This window comes from Lissotriton vulgaris, chromosome 1_2 (genome assembly GCF_964263255.1).
Source record: "Lissotriton vulgaris chromosome 1_2, aLisVul1.2, whole genome shotgun sequence".
NCBI lineage: Eukaryota > Metazoa > Chordata > Amphibia > Caudata > Salamandridae > Lissotriton > Lissotriton vulgaris.
Window position 1 is genome coordinate 340,483,757 of NC_141686.1, and position 26,342 is coordinate 340,510,098.

Below are 26,342 nucleotides of genomic sequence, written 5' to 3' on the forward strand. Positions count from 1 at the left end.
AGCCTATGTAAGCCGAATAAAGTTTTATGTCTGGCTGATATGCCGTAAATGTGCCAACGCAGCTGTAACAATCTTGTGACCCGCTGGCTTGCTCTTGACAATAATCCAGTATCACAGCTGCAGCCGAGGCCCCCAATTCCTATTCTCATCCTTCACTTAGCACCCAGGGCGTCTCATCATCGCACACACATACATGCCACCATTACCACTTAGTACATTCCTGGAGACCCACACATGTCACTGTGGATCCAGGGCTTGCTACCAGCCACAGCAAGCTCCAGCACTTGCCCAAATAGGATAGGATATATGTTCATAGAGCGCTCGATTGCCGTGGCGTCTTGGCGCTAGTGTATGTAGAAAGGAAGTATGGCCTGTGTTACCGGGGCACTATGTGGAAGTGAACAGCCATGTTTTCAAGTCCTTCCTAAAGACCTGCTGATTAGATTGAAATTTCATGGCCATAGGCATTTTGTTCCATAACTTTGATGCACAACTTGATACAGTCCTGCCATCCCATCTTGCCCGTCTGATCTTAGCAATCTGGATAAGGCCCAAATTAGCAGATCTGAGGGCACTTGGGGGGTATAAGGTAGGAAAATGTTTTGGAGATCCTCAGCACCGCCACCATAAAGTGCTTTGTGCACCAGGCATAAGGCCTTAAATTCCACCCGCTGCTGGATGGGAAGCGAGTGCAGTGACTTAATTCTTGCCGAGGTTGATTGTCCTTTAGGAATGTTTAGAAGTAATCTTGCTGTAGTGTTCTGTAGAGACTGCAGTTTTCTCAGCTGGGTCTTATCAATGCCCCAAAAAAAGGGCATTGCAATAGTCCATTTTAACAGGAAGAGCGCCACCACCACCAGCGTCTTTTGCAATTCTTGTGAGAGTAAAAAGAAGCAGGAGGAAGTGAGACTGTTTACCTGGGCAGAAAAATTAAACTGGTAACCGAAGATGACTCCGAGGTTCCTGGCCTTGGGGACAGGACACGGGCATTCCCCGGCCTCAACCGGCCACTAGGAGTCATTCCACAGGCACCGGCCAGGGCTAAACGCTATCACCTCTGTTTTGTCAGTGTTCATTTTCAGGAAGCTATGGTTCATCCAGGTTATGATCTCAGTGAGACAAGCATAAAACCTGGCGGCTGTGGCCCCAGGCTGATAGAAGATAAAGATAACAAGCTGAGAATCATCAGCATATGAGACCAGGGCAAATCCATGCCTCCTGATAAGTCTGGCCCAAGGAGAGACGTAGATGATAAACATTGTTGGGGATAGGGGTGGCGACATGGGCACTGGTGTCTGAGTGACCCCAGAGCAGCGTCGCACCAGGCATCTGTCTGCCCCTTGCGTCATGGTCACTGAGGACTACGGGTGGATCTTGAAGGGGACACACAGCATTCACCAGGTTGATTCAACACTTCATACACTTGTGTTGTTGCTTCCATATAATAGTTTGGAGGCACGCCTTGTGCACTCACAGATGGCACAGGGTCCAGAGTAATCGGACTATTTTAAGCCAATTAATACGCTCAGTGAAGGAAAAGGTCCAAGAGACAAAGGTGTTCCCAAAGCAATTACACTATTAAACTACAAAGGTTGTCTTCTGAAACATCAACAGTGCAAATTGTACTTGTAACGCTTGCACTACTCTAATGAACACAGTGATGGCGCGAACTACACCCTGGAATGCCTCACATCTGAGGGGCTGGTGGTGGGAGGGCTGCGGGGGAGCATAAGCTCCTCCTCACCCTCTTCCAGGACAGACTAATCACCAAGATAGAAAACAGACACTCTGAACACCCTGATGAGTTTGAAGTATCTCCCGTCTCATCACCACATGGAACAGGCAGGCAGATTGGTTTATTAGCAAAGTTTTATTGCGTAAAATAAGACATTCTTGGCAAACAGCTCATGGCGATAGTGTCTTTTTTCTAGTTGTCAATCTCACCCCTCACACTAGAACAGGACACAACTGACCTCACAAAACACATCACAGCATGCAATGAAATACTACTTACAGTGTCTTTACCTGACAATCTGCTTTGTTTTGTAATGTATGTGAAAGTTAGTTTTTGGCTATTTAATTCTCACCAAAATAGCAGCCAAACTCCAGCCGACTTCTACCATATGGTCTGGCTTCCACACAATCCCTTATGTCTTCTCCTGGGTGTATTTGAAGGTTTGGACGGCTCTAGAGCGGACAAACATTTTCTGGGAACGACGGTCGCTGTGGCTAAACGAGATATTGCAGCAGCCTGGGCCCAGCCCAACCCCCTACCCTGCGAAAGTGGCGCCGGGGAGTGGATTGGTGCGTGGCCCAGGAGGAACATGGTTGTCCCACGACGTGCCAAATGGCTGAACCTACTGTTTTAAATTGCCAGCTTTGGCTGTCCAATGTAACGGGGTGCTGCTTTCCAGCTGGGGTGGCTTGCATAAATACTCCTACCCACACAGTGGGGTTTTTTACTGTCTGTTGGAGATGGAATTGGCTTTACTGTGTAAGATGTATGCTGTCTTTTTATTTCTCTTTTCAAAATGATAATAAAATTGATTATAAAAAAAAAAGAAAATTCTCACCAGAATAAACCATCTCAAAACATTGTGAATTGTGTAACGGTCTCGGCAGTTGAAACTGCAGAATGATATGGTTGGTGCCTCCTTTGTAAGTTGTTAGACTCTGGACAGCCAAGAATCCTCTTTTGATCTCTCAGCCTGGATAGGTTGTTCAGAATATTTACACAGCCGGTCTGAAGATACTGATGGGGAGTAGACGTTCCTGCTTTAGTGATGAAAGGAGTTTAGATTTTTTGTCCTCAAGTGGTTTTTGATTCCCATTTCTTCTCCTTGTTTCTTTTTCCCATGTGCTCAGGTCTTTCAATATTTTTTTGTTGAATCCCAGAAGTTATGTCTATCAGGATAGTTTATGATCCACACTTGGTAACATGTCCTCAACACTGCACACATTTCATGAGAGTCGGACAGGTTTAATTCGCAGTGAAGCAGCCTCTGTGAAGTTCGTTGCTTGGTGAAGGGACGTTAGTGACGTTGAAGAAGCTACATTCTGTTTGGAGACGCTGCGAACGTTAGAGTTTGTCCTTTAACTCAAACTTCTGACATTCAGAGGAAAGGGAGGATCTCAGCCCGGAAGGATCGTTCGATGTCAGAAGAGGTCTAACTTCAGCTGTAGATTCTTAGATGATTTAAAAGATCACATTTCTTTTTTTAAATGAAGGTTTTTTGGCAGTGCTTCGAGAGGCTTCCATCTTGTATGTGTTACTTGATGCTGCTGAGCACCACCTTTTGTTTACAGCAGTTTCCATACCCCCGTGCAGCGTCATGGCCGTCGCCTGTGTGCTCTTTGATGGCGTACAAGGCTTGCCTTAAGATCAAAGCTCTTGCTACACACAGTGCAGTGATAAAGCCTCTGTCCTGTGTGTGTGACTTGATGGTGTACAAGGGTCGCCTTCTGAGAAAACCTCTTGGAACACACAGTGCAGTTATAAGGCCTCTCTCCTGTGTGTATGCTTTGATGGCGTACAAGGGCTGCCTTAAGAGTAAAGCCCTTGGAACACACAGTGCAGTGATAAGGCTGCTCTTCGGTGTGTGTTCTTTGATGCCGTACAAGAGATCTCTTATAAGCAAAGCGCTTGGAACACACAGTGCAGTGATAAGGTCTCTCTCCTGTGTGAGTTCTTTGATGCAGTACAAGGTTTGCCTTCTGAGAAAAGGGTTTGGAACACTCAATGCAGTGATAAGGCCTCTCTCCTGTGTGAGTTCTTTGATGCCGTACAAGGTTTGACTTCTGAGAAAAGGATTTGGAACACACTGTGCAGTGATAAGGTCTCTCTCCTGTGTGAGTTGTTTGATGCAGTACAAGGTGTGCCTTCTGAGAAAAGGGTTTGGAACACACAGTGCAGTGATGAGGCCTCTCTCCTGTGTGAGTTCTTTGATGCAGTACAAGGTGTGCCTTCTGAGAAAAGGGTTTGGAACACACAGTGCAGTGATGAGGCCTCTCTCCTGTGTGAGTTCTTTGATGCAGTACAAGGTGTGCCTTCTGAGAAAAGGGTTTGGAACACACAGTGCAGTAATAAGGCTGGTCTCTGGTGTGTGTTCTTCGATGCAGTTCAAGGTGTGCCTTCCAAGAAAATCTCTTGGAACACACAGTGCAGGGATAAGGCTTCTCTCCTGTGTGTACGCTTTGATGTACGCTTTGATGTTGTAGAAGATGTCCCTTCCGAGTAAAACTTTTCTCACAGATATTGCAGTGAAAGGGCTGCTCTCCTTTGTGAGTTTTTTCATGTGTTGCCTTATCAGCAAACCTCATTTCATGCTCAGTGTAGGGATACCGATCTGTGTGTGTTTGTTCGTGCAGTAAAAGATGCGTCTTTCCAGTAAATGTCTTCTTACACTCAGCACAGGCATAAGCTCTTAGGCCGGTGCGTATACTTTTCTGCCTTGCAAGTAGTGTTTTATTGTTAAAATTCTCCCTCCTGTGTATTCCTTGGTGTTTTCCTTCATTCATTTTATAAGCAAAATTCTTCCTTCCTCCGGAAGCTTTACGTTTCTCTTTCCCATCCATACTTTCTGTCGTCGGCTGCTGGGCTGCAGAATGAAATGAACACTGAGAATTACACATGGGAAATATTTCTTGAAAGAAATGCACGGTTATAATATGAGAAAGGTGGACAGTAATATCTAGGAAGGAAGGAAAATGTTACTACCTGTAAACAATCATTTGCTGCTTGTAGTTCTACAGTTCACATGTGGTGATCTCTCATGGGTGGGTTCTGACTACTAAAAAAAAATTAATTCAAAGATTGAGTTTTGTTCTGGAGAACGACTCGTAATCCCATACCAGAAAGGCATAATGCATCAGCGCGCAGACTCCAATTAAAATCATTGTGCTGTTTTCTCCATCGGAGTACAACTGCTTATCTGTGTAAAATCAAAAAAATAAACTGCTTAATCTGAGCAACCTATATACTTTCCAACCATACAGCAAGTGGGTGATGCATGTGAGCCTGCAACATGACAAGCTGATAGTATTTGCAAGTGAGTAACATTTTCCATTTGCAGCAAGCTGTGGCACATCGCACGTTGTGCAATAACTTAAAAGAATCTGTAATGTCCAGAACGCCGCAGCCAGGCTCATTCTAGGGACACCACGCCACGAACATATGACCCAAAACCTAAGAAGCCTCCACTGGCTCCCCATCGAGAAGAGGATCACCTTCAAACTCCTCACCCACGCCTACAAACCCCCCAACAACATCGGACCCACAAACCTCAACGACCGAGTATGATGTCCACGTACCCAAGAGGAACCTCTGCTCCACGGACCTTGCCCTGGCAGAGGTCCCTCACATCCGAAGAAACAGAAACGGTGGGAGAACCTTCTCCTACATCGCAGCCAAATCCTGGAACAAGCTCTCGGTCAACACCAGACGCTCCCCAACCCTCCACATGTTCAGGAAGGACCTCAAGACCTGGCTTTTCAACTGACCCGGAGCTGCTCCTCCTCCTCCCACTCCCCCCCCCAGCGCCTAGAGACCCTCACGGGTGAGTGGCATGCTCTATAAACCGCTGATTGATTGATTGAAAGGAAAGAATTGCTAATTGAGTTACTAACATGCTTAGACCAGTTAAACACTTCTGGGCTTCTTCCTTGCATTGATGTCACCAGAGAAATATTTTATGAAAGGATGCAGAGAACCACATGTTTCTGCTTTACAATTATCTACTAGAGCTATGTTGGGTAGAAAAGCCATGGGTGCATCTTTATCACACGTGGACTCAGCCTGTGGTATTTCTATGTGGTGTCTCCGCTAGGCCTGGGCGGTAAATTCAGTTCCACTTGTGGCATTTATGGAATTTGGGTAATTTCGCATTCCTCAGAGAAAGCGGAATTGCCAAAACTTCCGAGATCCCCGGCTTCGCAGAATTTTTTTACTTGTTCTCGCTTTCAAAATGTGTGTTCGTGAGATATTTCCCCTTGAGCACGTAAACAGCGTTCGTGAACGGGAAAAAAGCATTGTGAACGGGCGGAAGAAGCAATTCAGCGTGTTCGCAGAATTCTGCGTGCTCACGGAGATTTTTTTCGCTGAGCTTTGCGTAACACGACTACGCAAATTCCGCCCACCCCTAGTCTCTGCACCAGTAGAAAACCATATGCCGAATTGTGCCGGTGCGAAAAACGGTCTTATTTTTCATACATTTTCAATTCTGATAATGTAGAGCGTGAGTGCATGTTCAACACTGCACGCATATTTAACTTTGTCTTTGTAAACTTGCAGGAACTGTTCATGGGTCGTGTCGTTTGCTAACTGTTTGAGGAAGTGACTGCTACAGGGTACACAACTATCTACATTAAGGCTTGCAGTGATGTAGTGGCTTAAAAGGTGGACTTGTTACTCTTGATAAGACAACATTAAAATCTTAACTGGATGCAAGGGGTGCTCTGGTGGGATAACCATTCTCAACTCTCCCATGAACATTTTCACAAGAGTTTTTTCAAAAGTATTCAAACGTTAGTGTAGGCTAGGCCAGCTTCTTTATGTATGGATGTATAGGTTATTGCTATACTGCAAACCTAGCCTAAAGCTAGGGCCAAAGATGAGCATGAATTATTTTTAAAGAAGGAAGTCCTCAATTCTTTCCTAAACGGGAGCAATGTCAGGCGGTCCTGATGGATACAGGGATGTTGTTCAAGATCATGAATTCATAGATGGAAAAGGCCTGCTAACTTGTTTTTTTGTTACAGTTCTAAGTCTGCAGTTTGATGGAGTTCTCCAACCTCGCATTTGTTGCACTTGAAAATAAGAGCTGAACTTAAGGACAATGAGAATGATGAACAAGTGATAAGAAAGAGGTAAAACTACAAAAGTGGAAATTTTAAAGGGAAAAGCAAGACTACTGTCCTGGTAGAGTCTTAAACTTTGTAAGATGATACGAATAAGTAAGGAGAGCAGTCAAAATTTGATTGACACAAAACGACATGAACTTCTGACAGAGGAATCAGGTTCAGAAGGTGACTCAGACGACTCTGCTAGCAACTACCTAAAAAAAAACGACTTGCCAGACAAGGACGGAAAATGGAATATCATAAAAAAGGAGAAACAAAAGCAAGAGGCACAAACAGAGGAAGAGAAAGACAGGAAAGAGCAAATGGAAGACAAAATGATAACACCCCATAGGAAGAGAAAGGTGATAGAGCAAGACGAGATATGAATTAAATCTCCATTATTAACTCATCACAACATTAACTGACAATGGATGAACTAAATATCCAGAACCTTGGCTTATATTTCTGCCCCAGGAGGAACTTAGATTGCAGTTCATGTAGAATTGACATATTTCCGTTTCTAAGATATCAACATAAAATCAGACCCAAGCCAATGAACGTGAGAATAGGGAGCCCAATACAGAAAACATGACTTGAGTTCAAGAGACGCTGATACTTCATGACATCGGCTGGTCTGGATGATGGAAATATATGTGCAACGAAAGAGCGGGAAGCGTTGCTTGGAAAGGGGGCACAGATAGATCAGGGAAGCCTAACTCGCTTCAAAAAGCAAGCTACATACAACTCCTCCTTGCCTCATGATAATCTGGATGTCTTTAGTGACTCGGTCGCCAAAGACTTGTTCAAATAAATTGTTCACCAGTCAAGGCAAGAAGGGAAGAATCAGATCCAACTTGAGTACCGGACAAAGGGAGGCCATTAACACATTCCGTAATGACAACATAAGTACCAATGTCATCCGATAAGGGGCAAGAACGTGGTTTTAATGATTGTTTGCAATTATGAACTAAAGGCTTTTCAATAATTATTAAATACGGATTGTTGTGAAATGGGAATGGCAACATTTTCATTTGTGTAAAACACTACCCTCTACTGTACCATGCCCTTACCTTCTAACAAATGTATGCAAGAACAAGGGGGCGTATAGCGCCCTCCAACAATAGCTCACTGGAAAGCACAGCCATAAACTAAAACCATTTATTGCTGATTCTTGTGGAGAGCCTCCCATCACATTGTATAGATGGAGAGAATTTTCTACAAAAGATATACACAGGAGACAATCATATTTGACAATTACCTAGGATGTGATCTTGCTAATTATGTACAAAACACACGCAAGATCTAAGAGCATACGAACACGCTTTTTGCAAAATACAAATATCTCCATATGACTATACATTGGATGCTTAGGACCATGACTTTTGCCTAAATAACAATATTTTCATATTTAAAGATAGATATTACAGACAAATCTCAGGGACAGCAATGGGCACCTGCTCTCCCAGCTATGCAAATGTATTTGTGGTCTGGTGGAAGGAACAGGTGTGTCGTGTAGTTCCCACTAATCCGTAGGACCTGCACGTTTTTTAGACAACATAAACTTTGGATGAGGTGCCTAGACTGGACCTAGAGACCAGCTAGCTCGCAGGGCCACCATAAGACTCCCTAACCTTACCAGGAAGCAAATGGTTTCTGGGAGCCTCTGAACATGACAACCCTGACCTCTCAGGTATCTTGGAAACAGAACAGAACCTTTTGCTCAGACACTCAAGCTTACTTGCTCTCAGAGAAATATACAGAGAATACACAGTGGGACGTTTTCAATATATTTATTGAACCAACGTTATTCTTGTATAGAATACATAAGCTGCGATAATCAGTAGACCAAAGCAGCTGAAAGGGATTATAAGCACGTAAATAGTAGATATAGTTATATCATGGTGCTAAAACAGTGTATATATGCAGGCATATAAACAAGGCAGTAATCAGCCGGACTCCAACTATGCACTCCCTACTCTGCGTGTACCTAGAATGTGTGTGGGTGTGAAGCCAAGAATCCCCACTAAGGGACATGACCGGAGAGAATGCAGGCCCCGTATTGATTACAAACTGAACTCCCCCTCACGGAGATGCCAGCCCGCTGCATAGTGAAGTCTCAGCCTGCACGGACCCTGGGTGTCAGCTGTAGCGCCACCTCTACTAATCGATTGGGATGCTCATTATTTATAATAGAAACCATCTTTGTGATGTACGTATAGATTAGTCTATGTTCTAGATATGTAGATAGCCCTGTCACCCTGTGGATGAAGATAGAGATGACATTTGTACATAGTGCGTCAAGAGGCCTTGTACATGGTGTTCGAGGCATCGTGGTAATGTTGAGGGAAGCTAGATGTGTAAACAAAGTAGTCTCAGAGAAAAAATCCAACATTGTTGTGCATGCAAATATGTGCAAAAGGTCACAGCAGAAATGTTACTGTAAAAAATTGGACAATATATGAAATGAGCTACTTCGCTACATGGGCCTAGCCCGGGCACATAACAGGTGGTCTGGATATCACGAAAGGAAAACATGACAAACCATACGCTGATTTGGATTGGGGATATAGAGGACCTTCCCCTGCTGTGGGATGGAAGTTGGGAAATGTCTAAAAGATTAATCCAGAGACAGACAAAAACTGATCTCAACCTAAAATTCACTCATTAGATCAGAAATAAATCTATAAATGACCTGGCTATCCATACTGAGCTAAAGAAGCACACATGGTCACAAGCCTACATAGAAAGGAAAAAGCAGGGAGCTGTGAATAGCGTGCATCCACAGAAACTGATAGAAAGTATCCCCTATGGTGAAATGCTACGGACCCGTCGAAAAAGGGAAAGCCAAGAAGTGTATGAGAAGGAAGAAAAAAGTAAGCGGCCAGCAGCCAAGCGAGAACCCAGAACATGAATACACTGATTTAAAATCAGAGACACCAAAGGATAGACCTGATATTACTGTAAGGTTCATCACTACAAACAATACGAGGTACACAGCAGCAAGACAAATTCTAAACATTGGAAAATATTAAAAGCTGATCAGGTGATTGGACACGATATTACCTCACATCCCTCCATCACGCATCGTAAAGCCCTATCCTTAAAGGACAAACAAGTCCATAGCTATATAGATAGTCCAATGAGAGAAAGGGGCCATCTAACCTAAAAGGTTTCAAAAAATGAGGGAAATGTATGGCTGCAAATTTGGTGTCAAAATAAAGGAGGTTATTCTGCATAACAGGAAGGAAAAGCAATCAATTCATAACCTGTAGCACAGATTTCTGTGTATATATACGTGAAAGAATGCACACACAGAAAACAATATGTGACTAACTTGATGTTCTCCATTGGCAAGTGATGGAGCACATGAGAGGTACAAAAGGGGGTGGTGATGGACGGAGCATCTGAACCAATCAAACACTCACACCCAGTCAACAGATCTGGGTTTAATCCATCACCGTTCTTTAGCCCACTTTGCCACCCCAGTTCAGACTATGCAAATCAGTCTGACCCTGTGCCTCATGGGAACAGTCCAGCCCGAACTGCCAAGCCATGCCTTCCCTGGACCAGAATCAAGCTTCCTAGGGCCGGTTTCTGGCATTCCAGCCGTCTTCAGCCAGGCTTGCTTTAATCCAGTGGCAAAGTGAGCAAGGGAGCTACAAAATCACAGGCAAAAACAGTGTCGACCGACCAGGAGTAGGCAAAGCCATCATCCGCAAGAACACCCACCAACAGACCACTTACTCAAATGACTCAATGACTACCATGAAACACCTCCCCGTTAAGATCCAGAGCAACCCCAACACCACCCTCCATGGCTCCCTATTCTACAGGAGCCCCAGCCCCCACCCGACCTTCAGCGAAGCCATCGTGGACCTCATCACACCCCAGTCTCTAGCATCCACCGATTACATCCTATTTGTGGACCTCCACTTCCACTTGAACAACCCCAGTGACCAAAACACCGACTCCCTACTGAAGAGACTCGCCAACATCGGACTCAAGCAGCTAGTCACCCCATACAGCCAGACACACGCTAGACCTAGTCTTCTCCGTCAGCAGGAACATCACCTACAGCCACACCACCGAACTCCTCTGGACCAACCCGCACTGTGTGCACTTAGCCATTCCCACCGTTCACCACCACCCTCACTCCCCCTCCGCCCCATCTGTTGTAGCTGAAACAAGGCCACCGAAGAACTTCTCGTCAACTTTCTCAGCATGACCGCACCACCAGCAGCCACCAACACCGCAGCACACAACCGTCATCAATGGATCTCCAACTGAGCCGACACATCAGCACCACTAAAGAAGACACCAGGCAGGCATAACTTCAAGAAAGCCAGCTGGTTCACTTCAGCCCTCCACAAGTCCAAACGTACCAGCAGACAACTCGAGAAGAGATAGAGGCACAACAAAATTCCAGAAACCAAAGCAAACCGCTGTCAACGCACACCACCTTCTCCTTAAAACCACAAAGAAAATGGCCATCAATGACAGAATCAACACCTACGCACACAACAGCACAGAAGTCTTTGCCGTCGTCAAGGAGTTCGCCAGGCCCAACAGCAAGACCACTGACTTCCCACCCTCCCTAAGACCTCTGCAACAAACTCAGCACATTCTTCCACCACAAGTTCAGGCATAACTACAACAGCTTTGACACCCAAGACCCTGATACAATGCCTGCCACCACCGCACACAACAAGGCCTTACCCCAACATATCATGCTCAACTGGACTCCACTCTCCATAGATGACACACTCAAGACCATAAAGAACATCCACTCCAGAGCCCCACCGGATCCTTGCCCGTATCACATCTTCCATTGAGCAGCCGAAGCACCATCAACTACTCCATCAAAACTGCCCCCTTCCCTGCCGCCTGAAAACACCCCTCGATCTACGTGACCCACTGTGCACCAGATACCTGCCGTTGAAAGGGAACACAGCACGCAGCTTCTCGAAGTAGTGGAGACAGTGACATGCGGACTCCCAGGGACCAAAAGTCTTGGCTGCAGGGGTCCGCAGCGTGCACCCAAAATGATTCAGGCACTTGGGGACAGGTGGGCTCTCAGCGGCAGCATCACGCGGCTGCGGCGGCCCGTGCTGGTGATGGCGATGACTCTCGTCTTGCAGCTCCGTGGTGGGCTCACAGCGGCAGCAGCTCTCTCTTAGCTGTGGCGGCCTCCGAGACGATAGCGACAATCCTCGACAATGGTGGGCAAGATGCGGGCACATGGCGCCGGCAGCTCTCCCTTAGCTGCGACGGCCCACAGGACAAATAACAATGAGGCAACGTTGGCAAAGGTGCGGGCGCTCAGCGGCAGTAGCTCTATCGTATCTGCGGCGGCCCACAGGACAGATCCCAATGATGCAAAGTTGGCAAAAGTGCGGGCACTCAGCGGCAGCAGCTCTCTTAGCTGCAGTGGCCCACAGGATGAATCACAATGATGCAAAGTTGGAAAAGGTGAGGGCACTCAGCAGCAGCAGCTCTGTCTTAGCTGCGGTGGCCAACAGGATGAATCACGATGATGCAAAGTTGGCAACGGTGCGGGCACTCAGTGGCAGCAGCTCTCTCTTAGCTGGGGCGGCCCACAGGACAAATCACAATGATACACAGTTGGCAAAGGTGTGGGCACTCAGCGGCAGCAGCTCTATCGTATTTGCGGCGGCCCACAGGACAGATCCCAATGATGCAAAGTTGGCAAAAGTGCGGGCACTCAGCGGCAGCAGCTCTCTCTTAGCTGCAGTGGCCCACAGGATGAATCACAATGATGCAAAGTTGGCAAAGGTGAGGGCACTCAGCAGCAGCAGCTCTCTCTTAGCTGCGGCGTCCCACAGGACGAATCACGGTGATACAAAGTTGGCAAAGGTGCGGGCACTCAGCGGCAGCAGCTCTCTCTTAGCTACGGCGGCCCAAAGGAAGAAGGATGGTCTCGACCAGGCCGGCACAACGGTGGGCACTCAGCGGCTACAGCCCTCTGTTAGCTGTAGCAGCCCACACAGATTCAGCGAAGGTACCAAAGGTTCATATTCAGGCAGACTCTCAACGGCGACAGCTCTCTTAGCTGCAGCGGCCCACACAAATTTAGCAAAGGTTCCGGAGGTTCAAATTCAGGCAGGCTCTCAGTGGCGGCAGCTCTCTCTTAGCTGCGGCGGCCCACCCAGATTCAGCGACAGTTCCGGATGTTCAAATTCAGGCGGGCTCTCAGCGGCGGCAGCTCTTTCTAAGCTGCAGCGGCCCACACAGATTCAGCGAAGGTTCCCAGTCCGCGTTCCTCACAGTAGAACTAGAGACTCCGGATTGCTCGACGGAGGCTTCACCTGCAAGCAGAATTCCTCACACAGGAATTCCAACGACCGACAGGGTGAAGTCTAATGTCCCTGAGACTTCGGCAGGAGGCGCTTTCGGTTCAGGCCCTCGGGTAGTTTCTTCCGCAAGCTTGGTGAAAGTTTCAAAAGCCCTTTCCTCTGTTGACTCGGACAGAGTTTCGTCTTGACATCCAGAAGGAACACACCTGGACAAGGTGCCAGCGCAGCGTTTTATACCTAAAAAGTCTTTGTTCTCCAAAGCCACAAATCACTCAATCCAGTCAGAACCAGTTTGGTGGGGTCAGGGAGCACTTGGTTTATGAGGCGACATTCTGCCCTTTCAGTATGCGGGCGTCTCCTATCAGATGCCCAGTGAAGATGGGGGGGAGGGTGTGGAGCCACCATTCACCTTGCCAGGCATGACCTTGCTCAAATCAAAGAGTCACCCCCCGCCATGCTCTGGGTACCGATCTGTCTCTCCAGCCAGGTCTGACCCAGCTGGCCCTGCTGCTCCAAAACCAGACGACCAATAGGCATACTAGCAAAGCCTACAGGAAAGATCAGGCAAGAAAATACTGTGTTTTCCAGAAGAGCCATTTTCGAACATGGGATATATAAATGGTTCTTACTAAAAGGTGTATCTCAATGTCCTGAGCATAGACATATCAAACTTGAAGTTCCTATCAGGTTCTGGGGTCAGATAGGATTATGGAATATAAACGTCAACTTGTCCATTCTGGCCTATGAGAACGGATAGCTTCACGATAGTAACAGTGAAATGGAGGGTAACTCGCTATTAGAACATGCTACACAGACCTAGGCAATATGGTTACCCTAATTCATACATCTTTACACGGGGAGCATTTGTGCTGTGGCACCGATTAGCAGTGGCACGGCGCCCAGAGCATTTAAATCCAGGCAACATAAAAGATAGGAAGCGAAAAGAGGAAGGGAGACCCACGCCAATGATGCTAGGTCTAACAAAACAAAATTGAAGCAGCTGTTTAAAGCAACAAAAGAAACTTTGATTTTCTTTCTGCTGCTCTATTTTGCTAGCTTACTGTGACAAGCAGAGAGAACAAGCTTCTTTATTCAACTCCTTACATCAGTGGTTCCCAACCTTTTTTTGACCCGTGGCTCCCTTGACCGGGTTGGCGGTTGGCTGTGGCTCCCCACCATTTTTTTGCCGGTAGGTCAGGCAGAGCACTGTGCTAGGCACGGATTTTTGGCTTGAGTTTTTTTAGGCCACGCCCTTTGTTGCATCGGCATTGAGACACCCCCCGCCCGGTTCTTTTCATCCCACTTGGGGCCCTGCATTTGCATGGTTGTAGGAGTGCTTCTCCCAACACATTTTACCTAGAATTCCTGACTAGTTTTGCAGTACAAAGTGTGGGAATTGTGCGGTATTACCTTGTTACCTCTTTGTTCTTACTATGAAACTCATAAATGGGAGAGAATGCCACACCCTGGCGCCTCACTTTACCAGGTGTGAAACATGGGATGGGGGGAGATAATTGAGGCCCAGAGTTTCCTGCCACTGTGATCTCTTATCAAAGGTGCTCAGGTGCGCATTGTTTCCTTGAACCATAAATTCTGTAATCTTACGTAATGCCGAAGAGTACAGGAAGATCTACAGGGCACTTCACTTAAGAATGTGATGGAAGTTACATGTAAAAGGTTACAAGGTTACAAGGGAGTGCCGAGGAATTTGAGGATTATTCTCAGGTTCTGCGCTCTTGTCTCACACTTATTGATAGATTTTAACCTTATACTTCCCTATTTAACAATCATGAAGTAGATAACACGGCTGATGCCACAAGTTGGAGTTATTTTGTTATTTTTACAAATGTTAACATTGTCTGGGAAAAGGGTCCACATTATTAGTACTAGTTTAACACCCAAATGCAGCAATAAACATCTGAAAAGTAACCAGTCCAAATTTGCGACTGACTTTCAGCTGTGTTGCATCACTTGTAGCTGTGTTTTTAGTAACTTTTGACCCTTTGAGCCAGAACCAATTTTTGGGGGTCAAAATTAGCAAATTATGCATCCATAATTATGTACAAAACGCTGTAGCTGCACAATTGCATATTTCAAGTGGCCCTGACTGAAGTTGAAGGAGCATTGTTCAGGATAAAGGTCACCCCATCATAAACTCTACTTGAAGATGCATGAGCAAATAACTCTGTGGAAGTAGCGTCGCTGCAGCCATCACAGTCACATAAATGTAATTGAGTCGTTACCTACTGCACCTCAATAATGTGTAAAGAAATAAGTGCATAATGACAATTGTTTTTCTTAGGAGCCCCGCTTCCGGTGATGCTGAATGCCAGGGGTTCCATATGCCAAGGCTGCCTAGATTTTACTCCAGTTTGCACCTCTTTCTTCCACCACCCTATACGCCCTGTCCCTTTATCGCCCTCTTAAAATAGTTTTTCCATTCCTGCCTTTTCCCTTTTGTCACTGTTTTCCTACCTTTCTCTTTCCTTTTCTTTCTCCCTTTTCTGGCTTTCATTCTTCCTGTGCCAACGTTTGCTAACGAGAAGTTAGCTCAGCCCTAAAAATATGTGCCTGACCCACCACCCTCGTCCACATACAAATTAAGCAATTTATTTTCGGCTGCCTAGGGCCAAAGAGCTCCTGCTCTTTAATAACATAATTGCAGACTATTTCTGTCCATCACCCAATCTACTTTCTAGCAAGTCATAGTCTGATGGTTTTCCTAAATAGCAGGGGCTCCTAGGGAACCCTTCATACTCCACAGGACATGTTGCATGGGCTGGGATTTGCTGGGACTGCAGCCGGTGATCGAGGGGATGTGTTTGGAGCTGGAAAGGGGGGGGGGGGGGGGGGGCGGGGTACAGCTGCCCAGTCCGGTCGGGCGCTCTTGAAGAGTGTGTGTGGTGGGGGTGAGCTTCTCGCAGCCTGTGAATGCAGGAATGGGGGCGGGAGGTGGAGAGAGGGCGCTCTGCGCCAATGTTTTGAAGCACGTGCGATGTGGCAGAAGGTGGCATTTCTTTCAAGCCCCCCCCACATCCTGCGCGGCATCGCCGCGCCCCTGGCTTCCCATCACGGCGCACCGGGGTGCCGCGGCGCACACTTTGGGTACCACAGCCTTACATAGAGGAAAGGTGGAATCGTGGAATCTTTCTGCATGTTTCTACATATTCCGAGGTACTGCAGCTTTTTTTATGACTTGTATTGAACTGTTTCTAATATCTGTGTGCAAAAAATATTCCACAGGTTTTTGATGTGTTTAATTTTGCACTAGAGGCTTTATTTTTATTCTTCATGTTTGCAAACATAATTGCTCTTTCATATGAAAGAGCTACGCAACAAGGTTTTAAGTGGTTTGTGGGAAAGGTGATGGTGTGAACATGTATTATATGAGATAAAGTACCACCTGGGGCACATTATAAGATTACTGCAAGTCACCTCTAGTCAAGTCAAGTCAAGTCAATAAATTTATATAGCGCGCTACATACCCAGAGGGTCTCAAGGCGCTTGAAGAGGGGTGGGGAATTACTTGTCAAATATCCACGTTTTAAGTTGCTTTCTGAATGCTAGGTGGTTCTGAGTAAGGCGAAGGTGAGTGGGAAGTGAGTTCCAAGTTTTAGCTGCCAGGTAGGAGAAGGATCTACCTCCCATGGTGGTTTTGTTGATGCGAGGTACAGTGGCAAGGGCTTGGTTGGAGGATCGTAGCTGGTGGGAGGGGGTGTAGAAGGACAGTCGTGTGTTGAGGCATTCGGGTCCGATTTCGTAGAGTGCTTTGTGTGCGTGGGTTAGGAGCCGGAAAGTAATCCTCTTATTGACGGGGAGCCAGTGGAGGTTTTTCAGGTGACCAGAGATGTGTTCTTTACGCGGGATGTCTAATATGAGCCTGGCTGAAGCGTTCTGGATGCGTTGGAGTTTTTTCTGGAGTTTTGCGGTGGTACCGGCGTAGAGGGTGTTTCCGTAGTCCAGTCGGCTCGTGACTAGAGCGTGGGTGACTGTTTTTCTAGTTTCGGTGGGGATCCAGCGAAATGTTTTTTTGAGCATGCGAAGAATGTTGAAGCAAGATGAAGAAACGGCGTTGACTTGTCTGGTCATCGAGAGTGAGGAGTCCAGGATGACGCCCAGGTTCCGTGCGTGGTCCGTCGGGATGGGTGCTTTTCCAAGGGCCTCTGGCCACCAAGAGTCATCCCAGGCGGAGGGGGAGGTGCCTAGGATGAGGACTTCTGTTTTGTCTGAGTTCAGTTTCAGACGGCTGTGCTTCATCCATTCGGCTACTTTTTTCATTCCTTCATGCAGGTTGGTTTTGGCAGTGTAAGGGTCTCTGGTGAGTGATAGGATCAGTTGAGTGTCGTCGGCGTAGGAGATGATGTTGAGGTTGTGTTGGCGTGCGATGACCGCGAGGGGGCTCATGTATACGTTGAAGAGGGTGGGGCTGAGTGAAGATCCTTGTGGTACGCCGCAGATGACTTCCGTGTCCTCTGACTTGAATGGTGGAAGGCGGACTCTCTGGGTTCTTCCGGTGAGGAACGAGGTGATCCATTCCAGTGCTTTTCCTTGGATTCCGACGTTTCTGAGGCGTTGTAAAAGGGTGCTATGACAGACCGTGTCGAAGGCTGCGGAGAGGTCGAGGAGGATGAGGGCGACTGTGTCTCCGTTGTCCAGTAGAGTTCGAATGTCGTCTGTTGCTGCGATGAGGGCGGTTTCAGTGCTGTGCTTGGCTCGGAAGCCGGATTGTGAGGAGTCGAGGGAATTGTTGGTTTCGAGGAATGCGGCGAGCTGGTTGTTGACCGCTTTCTCGATGACTTTGGCCGGGAATGGAAGGAGTGAGATAGGGCGGTAGTTTTTGAGTTTGGTGGGGTCAGCTGTGGGTTTCTTCAGGAGGGCGCTGAGTTCGGCATGTTTCCAGCTTTCCGGGAAGTTGGCGGAGTTGAGGGAGCAGTTGATGATGTCTCGGAGGTGCGGTGCTATAATGGAGTCTGCTTTGTTAAAGATGTGGTGAGGGCATGGGTCTGTGGGGGATCCTGAGTGGATAGAGTTCATCAGACGGATGGTGTCTTCAGTGGAGATTGGCTTCCAGTCGCTGAGGATGTTCAGGGGGGTGGGGGTCCTGCAGGGGGTTGGGTGGGTTGGTCTTTGGGTCGGTTGTCGAAGCTGTTGTGGATGTCTGCAATATTGTTGTGGAAGAATGAGGCTAGGGAGTCGCAGAGGGCTTGAGAGGGGGTGATGTCGTTGGAGTTGGCTGAGGGGTTGGTAAATTCCTTGACGATGTTGAATAATTCCTTGCTGTTGTGGGCGTTATCTAGTCGATCCTTGAGAGCGGCTTTCTTGGCATTCCGGATCAGTTGGTGGTGTATGCGGGTGGCGTTTTTGAAGGCGTCCTTGGTGCTGGTGGTTGGGTCTTTTTTCCAGGCTTTCTCAAGGGAGCGACAGAGTTTCTTGGATTTCTTAAGATCATCGTTGAACCAGGAGGCCTTCTTGCTGCCTAGTTTGATATGTCGTTTTTTCAGTGGTGCTAGGATGTCGGCGCTGTTGGATAACCATTGGGTGAGGTTGGTGGCTGCTTGGTCTGGGTTTGAGGAGTGGGCTGGGGGGTTTTGAAGAAGTGATGAGGAGATCTGGTCGATGGTGATTTTGTTCCAGTTTCTTTGCAGAGTGGGTTGGGGGTGGTTGTTGGATGTGGGCTTGTTGTAGGTAAAGTGAACGCAGCTGTGGTCAGTCCAAAGGAGAGCTGTGGTGTGGCTGAAGGAGACATGTTTGCTGGAGGTGAAGATAGGGTCGAGTGTGTGACCTGCGATGTGGGTGGGGGTAGTGACAAGTTGTTTAAGTCCGAGGTTGGCGAGGTTGTCCAAAAGGGTGATGGTGTTGCGGTCGTTGTTCTTTTCAAGGTGAAAGTTGAGGTCTCCCAAAAGGATGTAATCCTCAGAGAGGAGCGCGTGTGGAGTGATGAAGTCCGTGATGTCTTCACTAAATTGTGCACGGGGTCCTGGTGGCCTGTAAAGGAGGGTGCCTCTGAGTGTGGTCTTGGGGTCGGTGTGGATCTGGAAGTGAAGGTGTTCAGAGTTGGCGAGATTAACGTCTGAGCTTGTTGAGATGCGGATGGATTTCTTATGGACGATAGCGATGCCTCCTCCTGTGTGGCCGGTACGGTCCTTGCGAATGATCTTATAGCCTTCCGGGATGGCAATGGTGATGTCTGGGGCTGATGTGGCGTTCATCCATGTTTCTGTTAGGAAGGCGACGTCCGGAGAGATGGTGTCTAGTAGATTCCAGAGGTCAATGGCGTGCCTGTGGACCGAGCGGGTGTTGAGCAGGATGCATTGTAGGTGGTTGGGGTCGGATATCTGTTGTGTGTTCGTAGATGAGGAGTTGTTCTTGGTGCCGTCGAACTTGCAGGAGTTCCAGGAAAAGGGTCCATGGGTGTGTCCAGGGGCGGCTTGGACGCAGTTGGGGGAACGGCCGGGGTTAAGGGCTAGGAGGGTGGTGGCGTCGTAAGTACTGCGGGAGGAGTGGACAATACGAGGACCAGGGGGTCTGGCGCTGGGCGCGGTCCAGGCGCGGACGGGCGTAGACGGGCTTACCTTTGGCGCACATTCGGCGAGACCGCTGCGCGAGACCGCTGCGCTACAGTTCATCTATCATATGCGGATAGTGGAGGGGAGGGGCGAGGGAGGAGCAGCAGGGAGGCGGGTGCGTGGTGGAGGGGGCGGGCTATAGGCAAAACAACAACAACACAGATAATGGCGGCTGAAAACGCGAGTGCAGACCGGGTTGGGAGAGAGTGATTATGTCAATTTCAGTTATTAGACCAACGAAGCAGCAATGCGGGCTAGGCAGCACAGGCACACTGATTAAATGAGCAGATGCAGGCACAGTCGAGCTAGCAGGTAGGCACGCCGAAAATAATGAAAATACAGTTAATGGACACAATAGGGTAATGCTACAGGCACTTTCAAGCGCTAAAAGGGTCAGCAGCGCGATGCACACGTTAATGAGATCCACAGCGCAATGCACACGATACCAGTCATAATTAGGTGTCTCATGTGTCTCATAACCTTATAAATTAACTCTGCCTTCGGCCTCGTTCCTCTATATAGTTTTGGAACTCCTCGCTGACATGCAATATCCTTATCATGTGTGGCCGGAGGTACTTTATCCCTAAAATATTTTCACTGAATAAGGTAAAAGTGAAATTATAGTTGGTTTTGTTATAACACCTTAATGGATCTTTAGAAAAATAAAAAATAACTTCGCTTAAAAAACAAGGGTAAAGCGCATTTATAGTTAAAACTTAAAACTGATCAAGCCACTGCAATATGCAAGTTCTAGTTAGAACCACAATCCATAACTCGCACTACGGGTGTGCAAACCCTAACTCAGCATGTTACGTGTGATGATGCGATGACATTTTACATAGTTAAAGAGTTTGCTAAAGGCAGGATGCTGCTGTAGGGAGATCATCGCTACTTTTGTCTGCACATAAAACAATTCATAACACACTTGGGACTGAGCTGGAGGTTGGAAGGGTGAACTAATCGTTGACACATAACAAATCACTTTGTGTATCTGTCTACCATGAGGTGGTGTGCACTCCTGGAGAATCCTGCAGTGGCAACAACATCCCTGGTGGTCCCTGCTGTTGAGGCCGAATACAGGCTAGGATTTTTATATTAGGAACTGGAGACGACTGCGTCTTACCTAATGTAACTGTGCAACAGGAAACAGTTCCCTCTCTAGACTATTCTCAATGAACACCACATCACTTGCATCAGACTATTAAGTTTGATTCTGTCCAGTAATTCCTCCCATGAATTACGCTATTTCCAGTTCCTCAGCCTGGAATGGGGACGAACAAGAAAGGACGAGAGCTACTGGCCTATTTGTCTCATGCAGAGTACCATAACCAGGCCTGTTTCTGCACAGGAAGGATGCAGTCCTGTGTGGATCAGAGAAGAGTGCAGGGACACATCTGCACCCTGTGTACTCGTACTCTGGGGGTCAGTATCACTCAGGGGGTTCCACCCAAACCATATTAATCCCCTCAGACTTTCTAAAATCTGCCCATATGCATTCTAAAGAAGTTACATGTGTTAGTGCACTCTGAGTGTCCATGTATGGCGAAACACATACCTGGGGTGGCTTTGGACGGCAATAAATGCGACTGTGTTGGTCCTGTCTCCATTGAGTCTGAGGGGGCGTCTTCATCTGCTGTAATTGTGTCCAGTTCTACACATGATGGGGGCACAGGCTGACCCCGCTCTTCAGGACAGAGCAGTTCTGCCTTGCAGTTCTGATGTTGATGCTGTGATTCAGGATGCAGTGGTTCGATTATGTAGCTCTGATCGGAACCCCGTGCATCAGTACAGGCTGGTTCTAGCTTGTAGTTCAGATTTGGATCCTGCTCCTTTGGGTGTAGTGGTTCCACCGTATTGTTCAGATCTGTTGTTTGTGCTTCAGGAAGCACCGATTCTCTCTCTCGATCCAGTGCAGCAGTGTGCAGTGGTTCCACCGTGTTCTTCTGATCTGTTTTTTGTGCTTTAGGAAGCACCGATTCTCTCTCTGGATCCAGTGCAGCAGTGTGCAGTGGTTCCACCGTGTTGTTCTGATCTGTTTTTTGTGCTTCAGGAAGCACTGATTCTCTCTCTCGATCCAGTGCAGCAGTGTGCAGTGGTTCCACCGTGTTGTTCAGATCTGTTGTTTGTGCTTCAGGAAGCACCGATTCTCTCTCTCGATCCAGTGCAGCAGTGTGCAGTGGTTCCACCGTATTGTTCAGATCTGTTTTTTGTGCTTCAGGAAGCACCGATTCTCTCTCTCGATCCAGTGCAGCAGTGTGCAGTGGTTCCATTGTGTTGTTCTGATCTGGTTTTTGTGCTTCAGGAAGCACCGATTCTCTCTCTCGATCCAGTGCAGCAGTGTGCAGTGGTTCCACCGTGTTGTTCTGATCTGTTTTTTGTGCTTCAGGAAGCACTGATTCTCTCTCTCGATCCAGTGCAGCAGTGTGCAGTGGTTCCACCGTGTTGTTCTGATCTGTTTTTTGTGCTTCAGGAAGCACCGATTCTCTCTCTCGATCCAGTGCAGCAGTGTGCAGTGGTTCCACCGTGTTGTTCTGATCTGTTTTTTGTGCTTCAGGAAGCACTGATTCTCTCTCTCGATCCAGTGCAGCAGTGTGCAGTGGTTCCACCGTGTTGTTCTGATCTGTTTTTTGTGCTTCAGGAAGCACCGATTCTCTCTCTGGATCCAGTGCATCAGTGTGCAGTGGTTCCACCGTGTTGTTCTGATCTGAACCCGGTGCATCTGCACAGGTCTGTTCTAGCTTGTCTTTCTGATCTGGTTCCCGTGCTTCAGGACACATAGATTCTTGCTCGTAGTTCACGTTTGGATCCTGTGCATAAGGAAGTTCCTGCTCCAAGCATAGTTGTTGCTGTAGGCACTGGGATTTTTGTGACCCAAACTCATCAAAGGACAACAGACCAGACTCTAAGTGTTCGTCTGATGACAACCCATCAGGTGACATGGGTTGTAGGCTGCGGTTCTCCTGGGGATCTTGGAAATCAAAACACATCAATTCTTCCTCCAAGGGATCATCAGGTTCCTTCCCATCTGGTAGTGCGGGTTGAATACGGTGGCTTTGCTGCAGTTCGTGTCCTTCAGGAAATACTGGGTGTGGGCAGAGGTTCTGTTGCTGGTCCCAGCAATTAGTAGACAATGGGGATGGTTCTTGCTTCATGGGTTCATCTGGTTCTCTCTCTTCTAGGAACGCTGACTGTGCGCTCTGGTATTGCTCTGGTGCCTGGCCAAGAACAAATTCTGAGGGAAGATACAGGTGTGCCTCCAGTGATCTGCCTGGAGGATCTGTCTGAGGGTACCTGGAAAGAGGACAAACCTGCTGTAGCCCATTTCCATTTGGAAACCAAGGTTGCATGCACTGGTCCTGCTTCGACTCATGGACATCTGGAAACCCAGGTTGCATGCACTGTTCCTGCTGCGACTCGTGTACATCTGGAAACCCAGGCTGCAAGCTCTGGTCTCGCTTCGACTCGTGTACATCTGGAAACCCAGGCTGCATGCGCTGGTATCGCTTCAACTCGTGTACATCTGGAAAACCAGGCTGCATGCACTGATCTTGCTGCGACTTGTGTACATCTGGAAAACCAGGTTGCAAGCACTGGTCCTCCCGTGGGTCACGTCGATCTAGAAACAATGGCTGTAGACAAAGGTTTGGCTCCTCTGGGCACACTTGAATATCGGTCGGAGAAGAGAGCGTACACTCCTGCTTTGGTGCATGCCGATCAGAAAACACTGTCTGAAGACACAAGCTCGGATCGCCTGGCCTGTCCATTTGAAGTGTCGCAGGAGACCAGCTAACAGCACAATCTCTAATACTCGCCGGACAGACCACCTCCAAAGTCACTCCAGCATTATCTAGGGAACCTTGATCCTTTTCTATCCAGATTTTCTTGATCAGCCCAGCGACTCTAGAAGGTACGTCCTCTACAGTATTCAGCAAGTTATCCAGTTTGGCTTCCAACTCCTCCAGCATGGATAGAAGGATAATGTGGGGCAGGTTCTCCGAAAGCGGTTCCAGGTCCCGGTCCCTCTGAGCATCATTTTGGGATCTTGAAGCTGAGACGTCATGAAGAGGTAAAGATGGGACTGTGGCTCTTACGGATTCACGTGAACACTGCGCTGTCACTTTCTTTTCTGGAGCCCGTCTTCTACCCATTCTGGTACTTTGATTTTCGAGTCTCAAGTGTCTGCGGAGGAGAGGAAAAGAGACAAGACAACACGTTATCACAGGACAGCTGGGCCAAAATACTCCTGATCAGAGAAAATTGCGAATTTCTAAAACCTGAAAAAAATTAAATCATTAAAATTTAACAATAACCACAACATAGTTCATACATTATGAAAGGCACGGATTTGAAATGTGTTTCCAACGCTATGTCTGTTCGTTGGTCTGCTCAAATTGGGCACGGTTACGAAAAAATAGAATAGTGTAACAGCCTTGCAGCAATGAAAGGTTTATAGTACCTTAGCAGACAAGACTGCGCTATCATCCTCACTTGCACTGTACACCTCTCTTTTGCAATTATCGGGGAAGTGACTGAAGCAGGAGCCAACATACCAAACCTCTACAGGATCTACGAAACGCTTGTTATGTCATTACATATATAGAGAGCATGTTCAACCTGGGGTTTCTTGGAACTGAATCAGAAATACATTAAAGAGGAGAAAACAAACCATAACGGGGAAGAATCTAGTCTGAAGAGGCTTGTGGGCTGTCAGATTTCTGGGAAAACACTTGAAGTTAGATTCAAAATGGATTTTGCCAGGAGAGAGATCCGAATGGAAGGAGCTTGTACCAAAGCTGCGTCCACCTGATCTGATCTTCTGTAATCTCGGAATAGACAGTAAATTCAAGTGAGGCGATCTCTGGTTTTGTACGGGTGTATGCATTTCCACTTGGTTTGTAATGAAGTGAGGGGCTAGACCTCTTGACCCTTTAGGACTGAGGCAGGGGGTCTCAGAGTGGATTTATTATTTCAATATAGGTGTGGCTCGTGCCCACCACTGAAGATGAAGTAGTAAACAAGCTGCGTCGCTGTGAATTACTCGTAGTCTATGAATGGTGATATTGGGTATTCTTACATATACTCGGTTGGCATAATGCGATCTAGATAGGACTGCGGCCACCACTATTGCTTTTCTTGTCTATAGTGAGAGGAGTGGGGTTAGTTTCTGAAGCAGTTTCAGCACAAATCTGCATTTAGATCCTACTGCTCCAGCAGCTGGGGCTTGCTAAGATTGCTATCGATTATCACTCAGAGGCTTTTAGCTATGGGTTTAGGCTCCGGTAACAATCTCAGTTTTGTTGGAGAGCAATGTTGGTTCCAAAGATTGGTCTTGTTCTTTCGAATTTCAATCTCAGTTTTGTCCACATACGGTTTTAGCCGATTCAACCTCATCAAGTAATTATCAAATTGCATCATAAATAATTCCATTGATAAGAATTAACTGAGAGCAGGTGTAGTTATAAAGCCTGGAACCCCTTGAAGACAGTTCTCTGATCAATGGTTTTTGCCGGTTAAGGGAGAAGAGGTATTGGCCTATAATGCTTGGTTATATCCGGGACTTCTCCCTGGTTTTTCAGTAACGTGAGTTCTACAGCATTTTGAAACGCGCTTGGAGCGACAGCTTGAGCTGCTGAATTGATGAAAACGCTCTGCAGGGGATTGCTCAAGACCTGGCTTTTCGACGGAGACGCAGCACCCGCAGGGCCCAGATATCCTTGGGGTACGCTTTATAAATGCTGATTGATTGATTGATTGATGAGGTCAAAGATTCTATGACTGCTGGAGGGCAAGGGTCAGTTGGTGACCCGGATTAGACCTCGATTATAAATTCATGGATCTTATTTGTTCAAACTAGGATAGGGTGGTGGTGATCTTTCATACCTACCTTCAGAACTACTGCTGCTGCAATTATGTATACTATCTTTAAAGAACTTTTTTGTTAAGTGTGGCTCAATGGTTAGAGCGGCAGACCCTGATGCAGAGCTATGGCCCTTCTCCTACTTGGCGGCCAAGACCTGGAACTCACTCCCACTCACCTCCGCCTTACACAGAACCACATCTCAGTCAGAAAAGAACTTAAAACCTGGTTATTCGATAAATAATGAACCCCCTCCCCAAGCGCCTTGAGACCCTCTGGGTGAGTAGTGCGCTATATAAATTCCTGAACTTGAACTTGAACTCTCAGGCAAAAATTTTGCACACAAAGAAATTGCTCTTTAAAAACTCCTTTCAACTGTATACTCACAGATGTGACACAAACTCCAACTCTCACTTGTGCAGCCTCTCACCTCATTTATAAATGGATTAATGTAACAAACCAGGTATCTCTTAACTACATCTTCAATGCTCGGTTGCTCCCTCCTGCCCCTGCTCTCTCCTGCCTCAAGCTGGGTATCGTTTGCGCAGCTCTGCTGCTGATCACAGAGATCGTCCTTTGCTGCATTATTTGTTTACTTTACACCTTGTAATGGCCTGCCTGAGATCGTGTGCCCGTGTTTGTTGTCCTTTGCTGCATTATTTGTTTACTTTACACCTTGTATTGGCCTGCCTGAGATCGTGTGCCCGTGTTTGTTGTCCTTTGCTGCATTATTTGTTTACTTTACACCTTGTATTGGCCTGCCTTGAG

General features: G+C 47.2%; 1 protein-coding gene across 1 annotated transcript; it reads right to left on the minus strand.

The window, feature by feature from the left end:
• Positions 1-1,855: 1,855 nt before the first annotated feature.
• LOC147736711 (uncharacterized) lies at positions 1,856-23,865 on the minus strand. The gene is made up of 2 exons (XM_086953429.1): positions 21,273-23,865; positions 1,856-4,598 (listed from the first exon to the last, which is right to left on the minus strand). The coding sequence occupies exons 1-2, from the start codon at positions 23,863-23,865 to the stop codon at positions 3,331-3,333; spliced, it is 3,861 nt and encodes a 1,286-aa protein (XP_086809555.1). The 3' UTR covers positions 1,856-3,330.
• Positions 23,866-26,342: the final 2,477 nt, after the last annotated feature.